This window comes from Thalia democratica, chromosome 1 (genome assembly GCF_965202585.1).
Source record: "Thalia democratica chromosome 1, ktThaDemo2.hap1.1, whole genome shotgun sequence".
NCBI lineage: Eukaryota > Metazoa > Chordata > Thaliacea > Salpida > Salpidae > Thalia > Thalia democratica.
The window spans coordinates 172,349-185,467 of NC_139165.1; the positions used below are offsets into that span (position 1 = coordinate 172,349).

The 13,119-nt window shown below is 27.1% G+C and overlaps 1 protein-coding gene across 1 annotated transcript; it reads right to left on the reverse strand.

Moving 5' to 3' along the window:
* Nucleotides 1-1,643: 1,643 nt before the first annotated feature.
* Nucleotides 1,644-7,594, reverse strand: LOC145838228 (protein argonaute-2-like). Its single transcript, XM_082945826.1, has 11 exons — nucleotides 7,541-7,594; nucleotides 7,072-7,191; nucleotides 6,827-6,885; nucleotides 6,299-6,372; nucleotides 5,746-5,905; nucleotides 5,532-5,589; nucleotides 5,045-5,245; nucleotides 3,317-3,400; nucleotides 2,716-2,961; nucleotides 2,206-2,405; nucleotides 1,644-1,746 (listed from the first exon to the last, which is right to left on the reverse strand). Exons 1-11 carry the CDS (start codon nucleotides 7,592-7,594, stop codon nucleotides 1,644-1,646), a joined length of 1,359 nt encoding a protein of 452 aa, XP_082801952.1.
* Between the last annotated feature and the right edge of the window lie 5,525 nt (nucleotides 7,595-13,119).

The window sequence follows — 13,119 nt, forward strand, 5'->3', positions numbered from 1 at the left end:
TTTTGCGTTTATACTAAACACGTGATTAAGGTTTAACAACATTGACAATGATTTAGTTACTATCAAGTTTAGATATTTTTTAAAGTTTCAACTTATTCAGCTTTTGTGTTTTTTATTTTTTTTATTTTAGGCATTGAGAGGAACCACAAGTCTTCATTAAACAACATGCAACGGAACTGGCAAACTATATTTGGAACTTAAAAAATAACAACATAGACTATAAAACTAAATGGGAAGTACTAAACAGGACAAAATTAAAGTTTAATACTAAATTCGGCTGCGGACGTTTTAACTTAGAAAAAATCCAAATTGATGAATCAGACAAGACCACTAACACTAAACAAGAAAAGCGAAAGACAAAATGTATGCATTCATTACCAAAAGTTTTTTTTTTGCAAAATTTAAACCTAATTAAATATTAAATCAAACTAAAATTAAGCCGCGCGCACGAGCAGCCTAAAACATTTTTCAAATACAACCTTTTCTTTCCATACTTTACAAAATTTTTAATAGCAGTAACTAAAACTTTTTCAAAATGCACCAATTCTTAAACTAATAACTAAACTAAAATGAGCGTATTTTACAAACTTAGCTTGCTGCATAAAAACCTTGATTATTACTACGTCATAAATTTCATAAATAAATAAAAATCAAATTCTAAATTACTATAAAACATGTTTAATAAACTCTGACTTTAATGAGGAATGTATGAGATAGAAATATCTCATATACGAAACAGCAGTATAAAACTATTGTTTATTATATAGTTATGTAAATATTTAGCTCAAATTTAACTTGTCGAGCACTATTGACCAAAGCTTATAGAAAAATTCATATTATAGTAAAATATATATACATTAATAAAACAATAATTTAAATACTGTGGTTTACTTAGACTTTTCTAATTCGTAAAACAGATCAAGTTGATCACTATTAGCTTATATTTTTTTATTTGAGAATTTGTAATTCATATTAAAAGAAAATCTAACACTTTCATACTCAGTTTGTATTACAAATTAAATGATTGTTTTATTTTTACCCTGGTACATAAGTCAGCAATTCCTTATAAATACTTTTTTCCTCTATATAGTACATCTTATGTAATAAAAATATTATATTCTCATCCTGGAATGTAACTTATTCCTTGTAGTACTTAACCAACAATCATATTAGCTCAAATACAACAATTAAAAACATAACAATACAACCTTTATTTTTAAGTTAATAAATTTGTTATAAAAACTTAACTACATACAAACAGACGAATTTTATGACAATGCGTGATCACTTAACTTTATTAACAGAATCATCATCGAAAATAAACTATATCATTATCATTTTTTTTAATCAGAAAATCAAAGAATAAATCATTGGTAAAAATCATTTTATTAAAAACAATAATTCAAAATTTCATTATCAATTGTCAATTTTAGGTGTATTAATACATAACTTAAAGAAATATTATTTCATTCATTTATAATTTAAAACTATAAAAAAAAATCAAAATCATTTTGTTTTTAATTAATCTAATCATAAGGAAATGGTAGTAAATAAAGTTTAAATGTTTAATAAGACCATTCTATCAAATAAAAGCGCAAATAATGTATGATTTTCTAAGTAGTTAGTTTTTTGGCTGATTTTTTTCAAAGAAAGTAGTTTAAATGCGCCAGGTTGGAGTGAACAATTGTTTTTGAAGTTTTGTTTTTCAAGAATTTGTGTTTGTCCTCGAGCGATAAGTCACCAAAGCTGAAAGTTTATACTCGTTACTAATTTCTATAAATATATAAAAAATTGTGTAGAAATACAAAAGTTAGTTTAGGTGTATAGGACTTATTTTGGTACAAGACGTGTACAAATCAAAAAAACTTAAAGTTTAGCTTGAGTTTAAAAAAAGTTCTACCAATTATAAAAAAACGTTTGCATTTACAGTATAATACTTTATGTATTGTTTCATTTAAGAAAGCAAAATCTAACTTTTTTGTAAAACAATGTTTAATGTTCAAGTATTTCATAAGCATTTTTACCTATCAATTCAGAATAGTCTTGTAGAATCTATTTTATAACTAGCTGCTAACTTAATAAAAGGAATAAAAAAAAATTATAAAATCTTTAGATAACCAAACATGTTTTTCCATAAAGTATAACAAAACTGATCAAAATCCTGCAACTAATACAACTTCAAATTACTACCACGCATTATTAAACCTTTCCCATTCAATGCCGTGCAGATGTACTTTCGCGCGTTTAGCGCACAACTTTGCGTAGAAAGTGGGGGCAGGAAGCTTCACGCTGCTGGTGCAACGCGCATGTGAGTGGCAGAAGTTGAATATTGTTTGTTGCAACTCGTCAACATCAAAACCGTTCTCATCATATAAAGCCGTGTAGTGAGTAGGTCTCGACGTTCCCTGATTGTATAATAAAAATCATTAAAAATCTTATAATAAACTCATTAAGAAGTTATATTTTCATTTGTATATTATAGAACAGACAACTGTTATTACAACTAAGACATCAGCTATTCTGTTTATTTTAATTGTGTTTTTTTACCTAGCTATTTTTTTTTTATTCTTTATTAGTTGCTTTATTAGCACATTTTTACTGAAAAGAATATCAAACAAATAAAATATATCATTTATATAATACAATCTATATTAAACTTTATTTTTACTTTATTAACATTTATTAACTGAAAAGAACATTTACACAAAAACAAACATTCACCTGTATACCCTTGTGGCTTGATATGTAGAAATCAAGCGAGGTTGGGTGGCAGATGGTTGAATCAACGCAGGTACCAGGTGGAACGTTCCTACTCACCCCGACCCCATCAACACCGTTCAACGGGAAAAATCTCGCCTCGTGTTTCGCGTTCACTGAAATGAACGTCATCCCTGGTTTGTAATCGTCACGTTGCAAACTCACGCAAGCCTCCTTCATCGACAACAACTCCTTATCCAGTACCTGTTTATATATATATATATATAGAATTAAGTTATTTAACTTAATAAACTAAATTTTTCACACTGAGCCCACCTTGAGATTTATTATGTTAGGAATTTGTTTTATAATGTTTTTAGGGTGGCTTGATTGTTTGTTGACATACATAATTTTAAATTGTAAATACCACCAACTCACTTTTTGACGTAGCACAGGGATCTTACATGGGCGCAGAACTATGCGAACTTGTTGGACTTTTCTTGTTAGACGGGTTAAAAGATATATTTGGTTTAAATAGAGTTGGGCTATACAGAGACGATGGTCTAGCTGTATTGCCCAACTCTTCTGGCTTTAAAGTTGAGAAGCTAAAAAAACAAACCCATGCCTTCTTCAAATCTATGGGGTTGAGAGTCACTGTGGAATCTCCACTAGTGATAACTGACTTCCTAGATGTGAAGCTCAACTTGAATGATATCTCTTTTATGCCTCACAGGAAACAAAACGCTAAAATTATGTATGTTAACAAACGATCAAGCCACCATAAAAACATTATAAAACAAATTCCTAACATAATAAGTCAACGCCTAAATAAACGATCAAGCAAAGAAGAAAATTTTCTAAAGACTAAAGATGAATATGAAAAAATAATGAAAAAATGCGGATACGACATCAAACTTAAATTTGAAAAACCTGAGCAACAACCTAATAATCAAAAACACAAAAGAAAAAGAAATGTAATCTGGTACAACCCTCCTTTTAGCAATTCTGTAAAAACTAATATTGGAAGAAAATTTATAAATCTAGTCAAAAAACACTTCAATAAACAAAATCCGCTAACAAAAATTTTCAACAAACATAATATGCGAATAAGTTATTCGTGTACGGCAAATTTAGAGAATATCATTAAGGCACACAACCAAAAAATTTTAAATCAAAACTCGGGAATTCAGAGTCAATGCGGCTGCGCTGGTAGCTGTAAATATGATTTGAAAGGGGGTAATTGCCGTTCAGAGAACATCGTCTACAAGGCCACAGTTAACTCTGGCGTTGAGACGAGGTTCTATGTCGGCTTGTGCTCGACTCAGTTTAGATTCAGGTATGCCAATCATAAAAAATCTTTTAAAGGCGGCATTTATGAAAATGACACTGAACTTTCGAAGTATGCTTGTGGCTTAAAGCGCAGCGGCATTGACTACGAAATATCCTGGGAAGTTATAAAAAGAGCACAGCCTATAGCCGACGGCAATAGCCCAATATGTAGGCTGTGTCTCAAAGAAGCATCAGCCGTTGTATATGCACTGAAAGACAAGAGATGTTTAAACAAAAGAAGCGAGTTTGTATCGTCTTGTAGACATATAAAAAAGTCGCTTTTAAAGTTTAACAAGTTTTAATTTCATCTTAAAATAACCTAAATTTCGATTTGCATCTTAATTTTATCTTTATCTCTTTCAATTATCTGTCCTAATATATAGTTACTCACTGAGGTTATATGAATTTTTGCTAGTTTATTGTCTGTTGGTAGATTAATTTTTGCACAAGCCGTTTTGCATGAATTTTGATAGTTTCAAAATTACGTCATAATCTATTTATGCAAAAAATTTTTTACTTTCATTAGTGATTTTGTTTTGTGCTTTATTTTAAACTTGTTTTAAAGCTGATGAGTGAATAGTCACGAAACTCGAGTCCTTTGAGTTTTGCAATCATAAATAAACCTTTTTATTATATATATATATATATATAAAATTAAGTTATTTAACTTGATAAATCAAATCTTTCACACTGAGCCCACCTTGAGGGCTTAATTAATAAAAAGGTTTATTTAAAGATGTAAAACTCAAAGGACTCGAGTTTCGTGCCTATGCACTTATCAGTACCTGTTTGTATATATGTATAAAATAGAGTTATTTTTTAAACTTGAACACCTTCTACTGAGTCCACTTAAAGGGCTTTTAAATAATTTATTGTTTTTCTATATTAATACTATATATATATAGTATTAATATAGAAAAACAATATCATATATATATATATATATATACTTATATATAGTAGTTAACTTATTTTTCATTATTTAGAGCAAATATTCAAGAAACTTATAAAAACTAACATTTTGATACTTGCTTTCAGGTATATCGTACCTATACAGCACAATCTTCTCTGGCTTCAAACCATTGTTGGCTTTGTAATACACCATTAGACAATCGGTAGTAAGCTCTCTCATATCTTGAATGACGTCATCCTTGTTACGTAACTGCAACCTCGCTTCAGAGTAATAACTTGAAAGCTTATCATCTATTGATGCAGTAACCTATCATGAAATATCAATTTATATTTACAACAGATCTTTTCAACTATTACTAGGTATTTATACAAAACACATCAAGTATATTACCATTTTTTTAAATTTAAACTCTGTTTACAGTCTATTAGTAAAAACTTAAACTTTCTCTCAGGAAGAGTAGTGAAGTATATTAAACTGTCACAAAAAAAATTAGAAAGTGTGTGAAATTTTTGCACACAACTTAAAGCAAAATTTTCGAAGTTTCAAACTTAAACCAATTAAACAAATTTCAGCTTACCACCGCAATGCTAACATCATCATTGTGTTTGTAAAGAGAAGCTCCACTATATATAACTTTTCTCAATTTATTCCTGGAATTTTTTTTTTAATTTTAAAGGCTAATGAGAAGTAATTAACTTGGTAACTTAATTTTTTTTGAAATTTTATTCGAAATTGCAGTTTAATTAATTTATTTTGATGAGGATAACAATGCAACTATAAAGCTACGACTTAAAGTTATTGAAAACCTGTTTATTCTGTTCAAAGTGAAGTTGGTTCCACCCAGCTTGGAGTTCAGTTTGGAGCAGATATTTGTGATGGAGCCCGCGTTGCCCTTCCTCGCTGTTTCGCAGCTGATGCACTGGGTGGCGACCCCGTATTCCACGTCACCAAGCTTCTTGATCTCAACTAAATAAGTTGTTTGTTATACACTTGCTTATGTAATAAGAATATAATTAGTGTTGATTAGTGTTGTTTAGTATGTATGGCTTTGTCTATCTTACTTTATAGAGTCTTTAATCCTTGCTTTGCAATTGTCTAATTAATGCTTATTATACACAACGTTGTTTAGTGCTTTTATTTGAAAATTTTTAAAACATTATATTGGATAAAAAAATTGATATTTTATATTAACAATAATACTTGAAATAAACTTTTGAATAACAATCTAAACAACAATGTCGTTTCATAGAATTTTATTAAGTTTAATTGTTTTCAATCACTAGAAATTGTTTGAGTTATCAAAGTTGATGTTCGCTTACCAATATACTGTATTAAATAATATTTATTTGATAAACTCACCATATCGCGAATCTTTTGAGGAAGGAAGCACGAACATAATGAGTTGTAGGTTATCACGTTGTTTCTTTAAACTTCTGTAAAAATTATTAACTTATTATTAACTGGTATAAAAATAATTCAAAATGATAAAAAGAAGACATTTATGTTATTAAACAGAAATTACAGCTCCTTAAAAACCTTATCCATCAAAATTTTCCAAGGCACATAGTTATATAGGACGCATGTAATTAAAATTTATGCGTATACTTTACTATACTAATAAACTATCAAAATCCACCCTATTTTTTATTTTATTTTTTTTTTTTTTTATATATTTTTGGTTTTTTTTTTCACTATAACTGTACTTCTAACCCTTACCATCGATCGGTAAGCAGTTCTTGAATTTTACTGGGTTGATTTTGATCGCGGGTGAATTTTCAACGTGTCCCCTCAAATACATCAACTAATGATTTACAAACTTACTTAAATATATTTATGATTGGAACATTTGTCGAAAAATAATTGCAACAAAAAGGATCGGATATTAACATTCTTCTTTGGCTTGAAACTTTTTTGAAAGTTTCCAGAAATTTTTTCACCTCCTCTATCTGTTATTAAGTAGTTTTATTTTTATACAATAACCACTTTTTGTTTTTCAATAAATACACTTCAGTAAAAAATTACAACTCAAATTTTAAAATTGTTTTTACTAAAGTAACTAATTTAAAACAACATGGGACTTATTATGCAATCATAAACTTACACTATAAATTAAACATATAAATAAAACAAACACTAATTAGTTTCTCATCACCGATCACAACGAATGCCCACACTTTAATATCTGCTGGTTCCTGGTATCCCCCTGAATTCCTGACATTCCAGGCTCCGTTGATCGGCGTCACTTTGTTGTTCTGATATAAATAAGATATATATATATATATATATAAACGCTGATAAATTTATCATTAGTCTTTCTAAATATTTGTTCAAATTTCAAATGAATGCTTAATAACATCATACTGAATATCACCTTAAGCTATAAGTACTTAACTGTTAAAAACTTGTAAATTTATACATACTTCAAACTAGTACGTAAAACCTTTAATTATTTACTTTTTTGGTACTAATGGTGAGTAGCCTACAATATCACAATAAAACTGTAGCTGTTTTATATTGGTTAGAAAGATAAAACTTAAATAAAAACAGCTGTTACATTTGTAAAAGAATTAAAAAAAGATATGTAATTAAACAAAAACTTACATTACTAAATAGTAGAATGGGGGATGGTAGCACACGGCCATTCACTTCAGTCATATTTGTATTTACCTGAATTTTTATTTTTTAATTTGATTAAGTATTCTCTTAATTACCTTAAGTGAGATAGTTGCAATAGAAATAAATTTGTTGAAATTTTTTTTGATAATTGTTATAAAATAATGAATCTAGTTGATGACATTAAGTATAAAAGCTTTTTTTCAAATACTGTATTGGTTTATCATACGAACTTCTTTTTAGAGTGGTAAAAAAAGTTTGGAAACTTTGAACAAGCTCTAGTAATCAATATAATTTAGAATGCATTTATATAGTTCCAAAAACTTAAAATACTTTCAAACAAATATTTTATTACTATCATTCCTTAGTTTATAGGAGTTTGCTTTAGAAAAACACTTAAGATTGCTACATTTTGAAATGTCTATTATGTGAGGTTTGATTAAAAATTCGGTCAACTAAACGATAAGTAATTTTCATTTATTCTTATCTACTTGTTCAGACTACTACTTTCGTATTGTTTTAAAATACTTTAAACTATTTTCGTAACCAAAATTTATTTTCAATTTTTTTAACATTAAACATATTTGTGCTTTAGTTTTTATAGCATGAAAAATTTAAGGTGTTTTTTAACTGAAAAATTTCAATTTTTGACTTGTAAAGTTTGGCTGTTTTATATTGTTTATAAAAAACAAATGCATTTACTTTACACATTTTACTAATAAAGTTATCAAAGTTGTTGATAATAATTTACTATATAAATTATATGATAATGCAACAATACTAAACAAATTAGTTAAGATCCGTGTCTTATTATGAAAATATTTTACATTCCACTCATAATATTTTTATAACTAAACTTTTTCATTATTTTTTTATAAACAGTTTTTATTCTTTGTACATTTTAGCTCTATTCACAAGTGTTGTTTTAATCTGACAATTTAAATCAATAAGCAGTTTAAATTTTAAGATTCCTGGTAGCTTGATTGCTGATAAGTATGTTGTTTTTATTACCTACCAATGTTATGAGAAATAATTTAAAAATGTTGTAAAATGAAATTCATTTGCTTCTTTAAATTAATTTACTAATTATTATTAAGTAAATTAAAAAGATTCCTGGTAGCTTGATTGCTAATAAGTATGTTGTTTCTATGTCTCACAAATGTTATAAAAATAATTGAAAAGTGAAAGTTTTTTTCTTCCTGAAATTAATTTAAGCAACTAATACATTGTTGAAATTAAAATCCTTAAGTTAGTATGAGTATTTTAAATTTATTTCGTTAACAATACTGCTTAAGTAAAAAACTATTTTTTCTATTTTCCTAAAGCGTTAAATTTTTGATAAAAAGTATATAGGCAAATATCTAAAGAATTTTGTATTCTATTTTTTTAGCTATACAGTTAATGAGTTATTTTTTATCCAAAACTAATGCACATTTTTCAATATTTTTAAATACTGCAACATGGAATTGTTGTAGAAATTAATGTTAATAAACGGTCACTTTGAAGTATCGTAAACAAGTATTTTACAAATTAAAACACTAATGTATTACAGGAAGTTAAGCTTTTGGAAATGCTTAGAAAACAACATTTTACTTGCAATTTCTAGCTGTAATTGGTGAAGATGATGTGTATTAATATGTTGTATTATAAATTTGTTAGACTCAATAACTAACATTCTTCAAGTTCTAACATACTTATTAGTATACTTATTGTTCTTTTTTTTTGTCATATTTTGTATTTTTAGTTAAGCACTCTGTAGATCCATTTAATCTTCTTCGCTTACTTTGTTTTTTTTTTTTTTAAATAGTTATATCATACTAGTTTTTTACTGAAAAATATCTATTTAGCTATAAAAGAGACTATAAATATAAACTAAATCATTTAAAAAATAACTAAAATTAAATAAAGATTTCTTTACAAGAATCTTAAGTTTTATAACTTTATTTAAAGTGTTTTTAAATTACAACAAATATCTTTAAAGAAACTTAATATTTGAATTATTTCATAAAAGTTAATCTAGACAGTAAAAGTTTAAATAATAAATAGACTCACAAACAACATAAAAAAGTTTGAAAAGCTTGGTTGTGACTTGTGATTCAGATGAACGCGTAAAAGATTTCTTGATGAAAAGCTATTATATAGCTGATTCAAGGAGTATAAGATAACGGAAATTTATCCAATAAAATCAGTTGAAAGAAAAACGCAACAACTTAATGTGTTTCATGGTACAAGGGAAAAAAGAATTAAATAAATATTAATATAAGGTTCTTTAAACTTTGAATTTGGTTGGTTCAGAAATAAAGTGTATATGACTGACTATTCATTTTATTCCAAATTTTCTTTGTGTTTGTTAACGAAGCTCTTGAATTTCAAACATTCGAACACGGTAGATATCGTCTTATGCATGATTATGGTAAACACGAGCACCCATTTGAAAAACATATTTTTGATGAAAGCGAACAACTAATTGAAGCAGATTTTAAACAAGATGCTGGATGAAGAAAGTACAGAAATTTCACAGTAGATAACATCACTACAAAAGATGAAATGTAAGTATAACAATTCCAAGATATTTAACTGTTTTTTTCTTAATCTAAATTGCTTTTCCGTTAAGCTTCAAACTCTGAATTGATTGACAAAACAAAATCAAAACCTAATATGATTGACAAAAAAGTTCTGAATTATGACTCTAAACTGTTTGAACACAAACGAATAAACCTAGACTCTGATTTGAATATAGGTGAATCTTGGAACGTTTACAAAGATCTGACTGAAAATGAACCTTCTAACATTGATGATGATCCGATTGATAACGAATCATGTAACGTTGTCTATTACCTGATGGAATATGAAAGTTGTAGTATTGACTCTAATGCCGCAAAACAGAAACTTGACGATGATGAGATTAAAGTTTTGATTTCGACTAGTCTTAGAAAAGATCACAACGGACTATGGAACCCTAGCCAGGATGATTAAAATTGAAGTCATGATCGCGATCAACGTTGACGAGACTTTGTCAAAACTAATGCTATTTGGTCGTGTTTATTGTGGTAGAGAAGATACATGTATATTTAATATATTTGTTATGTTATTCAAAGCCTTTTTTAGCGGTTATCAATAATCTTTTCTTGCATATGTTTAGTTTGATAAAAAATTTAGTGAGCATAATAAAGTTTTTGTAGTTAAAACGAAATGATTTTCTATTCAGGAAGATGAAAAGAATTATAAATTATTACTAAAGCTTTTTTTTTGTATTAACACACCTGGAAGATATTCACCATCTTAATCAAAATATATGAAGTAATTATTTTTTGAGCCTATTTAAAATAAGATTTTTATTAATAGTAAATCAAAAAATTGCAGTTGAAGTCGCTTAAATAACAAAATGATTGCTAACATCAACTGAGAACAAGCATTAACAATAACTTACACCTATAGATAAGAAACTCTACCACTAAGGGGTTAAGTATCCCAGCTTAATCACCGTGGTTTTATACTGGAAAAACAGACATCTCAAATTTATAAAATCAACTCCTACTTAAATATTTTAAAAACTTGTTTTTGCTTTGGCACCAGAAAAACAGATCCTAGTATGCTTAAAAGTAGTTTCAAAACAGTGTAAAATATAGCTTTTTCTAAATTTTACCTATATTCTGTTGGGTTATTTATAGATTAAAATTGTAGTTCAATTAATAATTTTATCAAATAAAGACTGTTTTAAAATCTGTTATTTTAAACTTACTAATTAAAAATTAGATAAGTAATGCAAATGGAGCAGGGCAGTTTTTCAACTTATTATTATGGGTCTTACGGCTACTACACTTAAAGGTCAGTCAGATTTGGCAAAACCATCTATATATTTGCATGTTAAATTAGGATCTGTTCTTTAACGTTTATTTTAAATATGTTCAAGTAAGGTGGGCTTAGGATAGACTATAATTAAATGCTTTAAAAACAGCAAACCAAACTGATTAATACACCAATAAGGTAAAAAGGGTTTAGTGTAATAGAAAAAGATTTGAACTAACTTTCAAGAGATAGTATAAATCAACTAGTATATTAAGGAATTTGGTTGGATAATTTAGTAATTTTTGTGAAATAAATTGCTTTATTTCATAGACTACGAATTTATTTCACATATGATCCGCTGAATAAAACATGTCCTACCCGAAGCTGTAAAACTAAAAAAACCCTGAACGATTTTATTATGTTTAGGTTAAATGCTCCCCATATTTGACAACTACACTAAACCATTGTTTTTGACAAGATTTTGAAATTCTTAATACGTTTGTTACTTAACCTTACAAAATTTTAACCTTAATATCATAAACAGACTATTCTTTCTTAGGATGCTGGAGACTTCAACAGTGACTATGTTAATATTTCTAATGATCGAACTAACTCTAGCTGAATTTCAACTCAAAATTAAGTGAAGATATACATTTTTAAATACCAATGAAGAGCAGCTCATTAAATTACTCCTGTTAGTAAAAATTTTACTCGGAAGATGAACACTCAAAATTTTCTAGTGTTTTAAATAATTTAAAATCAACGATGGACGTTTATAAAATATATTTTAAACATGTTATCGCTCTTATTTTTCTTTCTCAAATAACTTAAACGAAGCGTACGTATAATGGGTTATGAAATCAGGTATTTCCTTACTTTCTAAATTAGAACTGTTAAAATGCTTTTTAATGTTTAAGTACCCTCAATATTAGTTCTGAATACTCTATTTTCTGAATTTTTAAGCTAAAACTAACTCTTATCCTTTAGTCTTACCTAACTAACCCTATTTATATATAAGTTATACAACTAAAAACAAAACTCAGGCGGCTAAAAACACACAATAAAAAAGAAATCATACAAATAACGAAAAAAAAGTTATAATACAGCAAGAAGCAATATAATTAATTAAATTAATTAATTTCGTTAATATCTATTAAACAGATGAACTATTTAAATTTTTTAACTATTATTGTTGCTAAATAAGAAGGTTTTACTTTACAAAATTTTAAAATAACTTCACTTTGTGGTTGAATACTTTTTTAACTAAAATTATTTGAAATACAATTGAAAGTAAACTGCGATTCCTTTAGATTTCTCAAAAAATTTAGCAAGAAACATATTTTTAATAACGTTTAGGAATCGTTGTTTTATTTCAACCTATAAACCCTTTAACCCATAAACCCAAATTTAAACCCTTATATCTTTTAAATTTAAAACAATTAAGCTTTAACTTTTATCTAAGAGAAGATAAAAGTTAACAAAAGAAAGTTCACTCTGTAAAATAAAAATGCACCCCTTATCGTTTTAATGAAGTAAATATCAGACATTCAACTTTTCATCTGGTTTAAAAGCTATGTGGCACTTAACGTTAAATTTTTTATAATACTTAAAAATAATAAATTTTTAAATAATGTTTAACTTATGCAGTAAATAATCTTTTTAAAAATATATTTCAATTTGAAAAATACTCTCAAAGCTTCTTGCTGTAAAATAACAAAAGTCAACTAAATACAAAAGACAAGAGATTAAATAATAAAAACATGGATTATTTCACATTA

Coding starts and splice junctions, on each gene's coding strand:
- LOC145838228 (XM_082945826.1), bottom strand. CDS start 7,594: ATGACTGAAGTGAATGGCCGTGTGCTACCATCCCCCATTCTACTATTT. Junction 6,886..7,071: donor GTGATGAGAAACTAATTAGT/GTTTGTTTTATT, acceptor ACTTAATAACAG/ATAGAGGAGGTGAAAAAATT. Junction 6,373..6,826: donor GTTTCAAGCCAAAGAAGAAT/GTTAATATCCGA, acceptor TAATTTTTACAG/AAGTTTAAAGAAACAACGTG.